This window comes from Oreochromis niloticus, linkage group LG17 (assembly GCF_001858045.2).
Source record: "Oreochromis niloticus isolate F11D_XX linkage group LG17, O_niloticus_UMD_NMBU, whole genome shotgun sequence".
NCBI classification, from domain to species: Eukaryota; Metazoa; Chordata; class Actinopteri; order Cichliformes; family Cichlidae; genus Oreochromis; species Oreochromis niloticus.
This window is the reverse complement of record NC_031981.2, coordinates 26,624,383-26,632,052: the sequence shown is the minus strand read 5'-3', so window position 1 is coordinate 26,632,052 and position 7,670 is coordinate 26,624,383. Positions and strand designations below refer to the sequence as shown.

Below are 7,670 nucleotides of genomic sequence, written 5' to 3'. Positions count from 1 at the left end.
AGATCACTTAAATTACACAATTGAAAGCATATGTGTATTGTTTGTGTATTTATACACAAGCACTCATATATATATTCAAATAATTTTTTTAAAAAAAAGTTCATTTACCTGTTACTACCACACACGAAATCCGGTCGTTGGTACTTCCTGGCTTGTGTAGCCTCTAGGTAACAAAAGCTCAACACTGCGCCTAGCATCCTGGAGCACTTCTGTTGTGTTTTGTACGTGTTTTGAAGTTTGTACGTGCTTTGTCTCTAGGGGCCACCGTAAATATACTTTTATTTATTCACTCCACATAAAATGTAATAAATAAATCATATAATACAAAAACCAACTAGTCACAGTTCAACTTTTAACTATTTAAATTTTCAGCTTTACCTTTTAAACAAATTTAAAATTAAACAACACAAAACACTGCAAACCACAATTAAATATAAATTAAAATATGAAAACAAAAAGAAGATGCACATTCTCTGTCATATGGGCCTGCATGAATAAACCTTCTGAATCCTTTATCATCCGCAACTGAAAATAGTTGTGGATGATTACTATACCTTTCTAATGTGATGTTGTTGTCCCTGGCTCTCTTTCTCTGTCTCTCCCTCCCGCTCTGTTCCTGTGCTACTACCGCCCCTCCCCCCTCATCCCAGCGCAAAGCACAAGGCTGGCATGCGGAGTGAAGCGGAAAAAAGTGCGAGAGAGAGGGTGAGAGAAAGGGGGGGAACCCACGGCTCGCGATAAGGAGCCGGCTCGCGTCGTCCACGTCAAAGATCCGGCTCTAAGAGCCATTTCGTTCGCGACCGACACATCACTACAGCACCTCCTGAAATGCGCCATAAACATTGAGAGTAACATCCTCCTCTCTGCCCCTTAATGTTCTCTGGTCGCCATGGTAACGCATAAATATTTCTTTCAAAATAAGACACACAACTACGACACGGGAAAAGACCGAGTTAACGATAAAAACAATGAAAACCATAAATTTCACACCTGAGCCTCAACTCTCGTGGCCTGGTACCAAACGACTCACAGACCGGCCCAGGGGTAGGGGACCGCTGGTCTAGAGCTGAAATGACTTTTAGCACTAACAAATGACTGTTAGTGCTGCTTTGATGGTCAGGCTGTCTGACATGGTAAATTTGGAAGTTGGGTCATTTCATCACTGGGGAATTTCTCGTTTGTCACGCAGTCTTGTCAGAGCAGTTGCATTACTGGTGTCTTTTTGTACGTGTGCGCTGCATTTTGTTACAGCAGTGATGTCATGGCTGGCACAGAACAGTGGGACACAGACAGCAGATGCTGAACAGACTTCTGTTGCCCTCTAATGACAGTCGATTCAGCTTTTAAATGGAATCATAATCAGTTTAATTAAAGTAGATAAAATGTTGCAAACTGGTAGAAAACACATTAAGCAGTGTACATGTTACAATAAAAAAAAAAAACTGTCTCCAACAGTAAAACAGGCTTAGATACTCGAGCTGGTCATGTTCAGCATGACCTGAGACAAGTGACACCTTTGAGAACAAAGTTACATATGGATAAAAGATTTAACAAAAAAAAAAAAAAAAGATGCATACAAAAACTTAAAAATCGACAAAAGTGAGAGAACGTGCACAAGAAGCCAACATAATACATTTTTCATTTTCTGAGCTAACTAACAACGTGGGGCTGATGAATGATGGCTGAGTCTTCACTTCATTTCTAGTTCTCTCCGTAAGTGGAAAAGCTTTAATATTCGTCCATGTATTACAGTGCCTGAGGAAACAACGTTACATTCATTTAGTACTAGGAAGCTTTAGTTGTCATACAATAGCTATAGTGTTCAACTGTACCGTTTCAATCACAAATGTATTCTAGCTATTCATTTTCATCTAAGCCACAGCAGCACATTAGTGCTACCTCACAGTACTGTTTATGTCCCCTGATCCACAGCAAAGTGCCCAGTTCTCACAGCCAAAGATCTGTGTATCTACATATGTGTATATATATATATATATCTATATAAAAGGCTATTTTTCATTCACTACACAAATGTGTCAAAGCCCCAATGAGTCAGAAAACTTGTGAGCTTGTGTGAGCTGTCAGTTTTGGGGAGTAACACACAAGTAGTTTGTACTACAAAGTAGCTGTGTCCATTTGGGGTAAATGAAGGGATGTAACTTTAAATGTTTCTTGTGATCTGTCTGTCTGACACATTTGGAGCCGATCCTCTTTGAAGCAGTTCAGATGTGCAGCGCAGGTCGCAGAAACTGTGTCCCCTTAACCACAGGACACAAGCCTCCCTCACACAGACGTGGTCTCGGCCCTCAGCGGGGCCCTCTGTGGGTTGCTTCGATTCTGCTTTCTCTCCGCTTCCCTCCGCTTTCGTTCCTGTAGGTAACGCTTCACGTGGCGAATGGTCTGGAAAGTGAGCACTGTGCCAGCAATGTACAGAATGGCAGTGATGAGTCCAAACAGAGCCACTGCTGCATCGGCCCCACTCACGTCGCAGTTCATCCACGTGTACCCGCTCCGCGAGTACAGAATCTCCCGCTGCTTGCACACATCTGTGGAGTTGACTTTGATCACGAAGTGCAAGTAGAGACCGACAGCTACCACGTACACCACTGCGCCCACCGCCTGAAAGATCAGCGCTCCGACCAGGAGCTTCCGCGACATCAGGTGTGGGGGTTTGTTCCCGGACACCACAAACAGCAATGACAGGACTCCAAAGGTGAGGCTGAAGGGGATGCCGCCGTAGATGCTCGGCGCCCTCATCTGGCTGTACTGCATGTCCAGGTCTCGTAACTTCTGCAGCTCAGTACCTTGAAAGTTGATGTTGGAGTTGATGTTAAAGCCGCCCATGCTGGCTGCCGAGGACATTCCCGACGTAACCATCTGAGCCGCGACCACACATATCAGGACCAGACCGTTGGTCAGCACAGCGCAGATCAGGACAATGCCTTGTTAGCAAACAGAACAGACGTTGGAGTTCAGTTTACAGAGAAAACAACAACAAATGTTACAATGTTTACAACAATGTTACAATGGGTTTTTTTCCTTTTGAATGTGAAGAGAGAAGAAACCTCCAGGAATTAAAAATGAAGCCATCATGGAAGCTGCAAATACTGCAGTTCCTCTACTGCCACTTGAGACGGTTTCCAAAAGTGCCTGCAGGTTCGTCCCCACGGTCACCAAATGTATTTAATAAAAAATGTCATGTATTTCTGTATGCTGCAAACAATCCCACAGGTTTGTGCTTGGGGGAAATCCTAGTATTTAAATATCCAATTACTACCAATCAGCAGGTATCTGTGCTGTTGTCTGTTTGATTAAGCCCACCAGCAACAACTCATAACTTAAACCTGCCATCGTCACGGTCACTTATTCCTCCAAAAGAACAAAAAAAAAGAACAACAACAAGGATTAGTGTGAGAGGCTTTAAGAGACTCAGTCTAAAACAGATATGTGATATCCAGCTTTTATATATATGCTTTGTCAACCACTGCTACTTCCTCACTCTGAGCTTTGAGTATTTCAAAATGTTGCACTGAAGCTTCTTACTATAGCTGTTAGATTTGTTTTAAAGATTTTAATGATCATGGTGAGCAAGTCTGTGTAGCTCCAAGCTACAGAGCAAAAATCTGGACCTCTCTTTGAGCCCGTTGGTAGTATAAGATTTTCAGCTGAGGTTTAAATCTAAGATTCATCTGCAGTTTTAGACTTGATTTGACATGAGAGCTGAAAGCAAAAACTCAACTAATGTTTTCTCTCCTGGCTTCTCACTTCAGCTTTACATTGAAAGTTGTTATTCCCACAGGAGTAAACTAATCTGCTCTGATTTCAAGTTCCCAGCTTCCTCCTTCTTTAGAACAGTGTTTCTCTGCCTAACCTCTGAAAACAAAATGGAGTAAACACATGAAAACCGGTCAGTTCAGTTTTCATAGAAAGAATGAAGTGCACTGAAACTAAAGTCCGCCCTTAGAAGCCGCAGCTTGATTTGACACACACACAGTACTGTGCAGAAGTCTTGAGCCACTCCTCATTTCTTTATAGTTTGCCTTCAAAATTTCTTTCTCTAGTGCTCTTTAGCAATAGTTTTTTAGGCTTTCAGGATTATTATTTTTTTATTTGGACATTGACATACCTGACCATTCTCAGAGGAATCCTTTTTCAAGAAAGGCATCCAACTCAAGAAAAAAAGAACGAATTTGACACTGTATCTTTAAACACTTTAGCAGCTAACACTTTAGTTCAATCTATGAAATATTCAAAAGCTAACAATTTTAAAGACATATGAGTATATAGTATGTATAACAGTCAGGTTTTGTGCTTAGACCAAATATTGACTTTTAAGCTCATTAGATTTGCAGAAACTGGTTTTGCCTTATATTCTGCACTTCCATACATATTTGTGGACACGTTTCAATAAATCACTGTTCTTTTTCCCTAGCAAACTATAAAGAATTGAGGATTTTGCACAGTACTGGACTTCCACTGAGATCCTGACCTACCTCTTCTGGAGCAAATGTTGGTACATTTGGAGTCACTGTTCTCCACCCGAGGGACCTCCCGTACATGATGCGAGTCATCTTCTCGGGGGTAATATGGGGGTGAAGAGGAAGACCTGAAAAAGATAACGATGGAGGAAATCATCAGCCAAGTAATCCTAACCACTGACAGAAAGGTCAATGAAACAAGAACAAGTATTTTTTCTCCCTAAAGTAAATGGTTAAGTCAATTTTTCAGTCCCTTTTAAACATTATAACAAAATAATAAATATAATATTTTACCTACTGAGAAAATGACTTTAAAATAAGGTTCATTTAATGTTGTTGTGAAGCTTTCGACAGAGCCTTCTACAGCATGCAGTTTATATATTCCTTTTCAATTCAGTTTTATTTATAGTGCCAAAACACAGCAACAGCTGCCTCAAGCCACTTTATGTTGTAAGGCAAAGAGCCTACAATGTTAAAGAGAAAACCCCAACAATCAAATGACCCCCTATGAGCAAGTTGGGGATAGTGGGAAGGAAAAGCTCCTTTTTAACAGGAAGAAACCTTCAGCAGAACTAGGCTCAGGGAGGGGCAGTCAGCTGTGAAATGTCCTTCCCTGAGCTGCTTCCAAGAACATGACTCAGTGTATAGTTATTGTTATTTTAGCTCATTTTTTAAAAATAGTCTAAGTATAGTAATAGTGTAATCTTTTCTACACTAAAAACAGTGAACCACAATTTGACAACTAAAGTGAAGAGGCAGTTATTACAAAGATGCGTATGAAGCAGTGTTAAAATGAGTTCTGCCACACTGCAAAATCTGAACTCAAGACTCTATCAGATTTTATGACGGCACCAGTGGACAAAGTACTCAGAAAAGAACAACAAAGCAATATAACAGTAATGAATTACAAGTCAATCTTCCTCTGAAAACCTTACGTCTCTGGGGCTTGAACCACGAGTAAATTTGCGATTGCTTTAATAAAACCAGACGGTGAGAATGGAGAGCAGAGTTTGGTTGTGCTCTGGTGTGAACAGAAGCACAAAATTCATCAGTATTAACAAGACTGCAAACTCTAACTCACCCATAGGTGTGGGTCAAGTCTGGTCCAAGACCAAAAGAAAAACTTTAGAAGACCACACCTGGAAATGTTTAAAGTTGTTTGACTAGGCTCAACAATGTTTGGAAAATTGAGTTAAAGTCATTTTAAGCAAAAAAAATACCCAAACTTCACGATGAACATATTCAAGCTTTCTCAGTTTCCTATTAAGATCAATTTAAATGTGTCTGTTTGGCAGCTGGATGATTTTTCAGTTAATGTATTTGTGTAGACACACACACACACAAAACAACTCTATCCTATGTTGCACAGGAGTGAATTATGTTGTGCTGGAAAACAAAGCAACGACACAGATCCAGTTTTGCTGCTGTTTGAGGTTTTTTAAAAAATCTTCATATATCCTTCTTTCCCCGTGATTCCTTCCAACTTGATGAGATTCCCAGTTCCAGATGCACTGAAGCATCCCCACAGCATAATACTCGCACCACTGTGTTTCTTTGGGTTGTACACCTTCTGGACATATGCAGCATCTCTATGATCAAAGAGGTCTAGTTTCATCTCATCTGACCAAACGATGCACTTCCAGTATGCATGATCTTTCTCCAGGTTGTGTCTGTGCTATGTGGCCATCTTTGAATTTCATTGTGTTTCTCTTATCTTAAACAAGGTGTCCCTGATATGCCGTCCATGTTTACAATCTTGTATTTTAAACAACAACACCTATGTTACCACGGCTACTTACTAAAGTACTACTTTAACATAAAATTGCTGCAAATGTAACTTCAGACTCATCTAAACTTCAGGAAGGAGAAAAAACATGCTGTGCATTCAAAAAACATCTTCCTTATCTGAAAATTAGTTTTACCCTTGAGAAGTGAAGGGAAGTTCCTGCACTTCTCCCACAGGCAGAGACAATCCTAATGAGCATGTGCAGAATAAGTGCAATTACTCTCGTTTCTGATTTGAGGAATGACAAGGTGAGACAACTGCCCCCAGTCTTCCTCACTTCAAAGTCTGGGTTTAAAACAATGGTGAGTGCAATGCACACCTGTCGTCATAGTGCTGCCGGTGGTCTCCGTTCCTCTCCCGGTGTCCCCGGTTTGATCGCGGCTGCTGGCTCATTCCTGCTGACCGAAAGTGGCACACTTAAACACACAAACGACCTTTGAACAGCACGAAAACCGTCCAGTATACTATAGGAGCAAACTTATGCTAAATGTGCAACATATTTATTTTCTTTAAATAAAAAAAAGAAGAAAAAGAAAAGACTAATGTTTTTAGCTCCTGTTGGCATAGAAGTATAGCCTACAGTTGACCCCACCACAAAGTGAAAATTATGGAAACTATTGTTATTTTACATGACCGCTTATATGTCCCGCCAAGCACCCGAAGAGCAGGTACTACTTCCAAACCAAAGACAAGCTTATGCGTGACGTCAGCAAAGTAGCCAAAATGATTGATTCGATAAGCGTTATCAAAGACAAACTTACTGTGAGGTCGATAAAAAGCACTTCAGCCTGAAATGGCATTACTGAATCCAAAAATAGTTATTCTGTTGTCAGGATCCAGGTAGAAACAACTCCACCCTACAAGGAGAAGGCGGAAGAGGAACCAACAGGTGAACAGAGGAGTTTCTGGTATGAGGTCAAAGGTACTAGGAGCTTCGTGCGCTGTCTGTCCCGTCTCTCACGCCACCTGTTTACTCGCTGTTTGAGGGGGGGGGTTGGCCTGTCATTACCAGCATGCTGGAGCGGTGACGTCGAGCGGCATACCATTGGCCAAAAGCTGTCGTCTCTATCTGCGTGCACGTACGTAAATCTGCCAGAAGGGGGAACTAAAAGATCTGTTTTTACCCTGCACACGATATCAGACTATACAAAGGTTTCTACCGGGACCACTTAGTTTTTTTGTGCATTATAATGCCGTTAAAGGCACTTTTGGAGCACTTTTTTACTCGATGTGAATAAGACAGGCGGTTTAATTTTTGTTAACAATGTGTTCTCACATGCAACGGTTTTTATTATCTTCTAGTAATAAAATATTTATAGATACATAGAACATTTGAAAAAAAGTATACATCATAAACTGGCATAATATAACCCTATAATGTGATTGTTCCAGTGTATTTTCTCTAT

General features: G+C 40.8%; 1 protein-coding gene across 2 annotated transcripts; it reads right to left on the bottom strand.

Annotated features, from left to right (window-relative positions):
- Positions 1–1,154: 1,154 nt before the first annotated feature.
- si:ch211-191a24.4 (MARVEL domain-containing protein 3) lies at positions 1,155–7,305 on the bottom strand. 2 transcript variants are annotated; one of them, XM_005462031.4, is made up of 4 exons: positions 7,026–7,305; positions 6,584–6,662; positions 4,494–4,606; positions 1,155–2,942 (listed from the first exon to the last, which is right to left on the bottom strand). In XM_005462031.4, the coding sequence occupies exons 2-4, from the start codon at positions 6,655–6,657 to the stop codon at positions 2,284–2,286; spliced, it is 846 nt and encodes a 281-aa protein (XP_005462088.1). In that variant the 5' UTR covers positions 6,658–6,662; positions 7,026–7,305; the 3' UTR covers positions 1,155–2,283. The 2 variants fall into 2 exon arrangements, with proteins under 2 accessions (XP_005462088.1, XP_003457349.1); XM_003457301.5 differs by having other exon boundaries at positions 6,584–6,659; positions 7,026–7,301.
- Between the last annotated feature and the right edge of the window lie 365 nt (positions 7,306–7,670).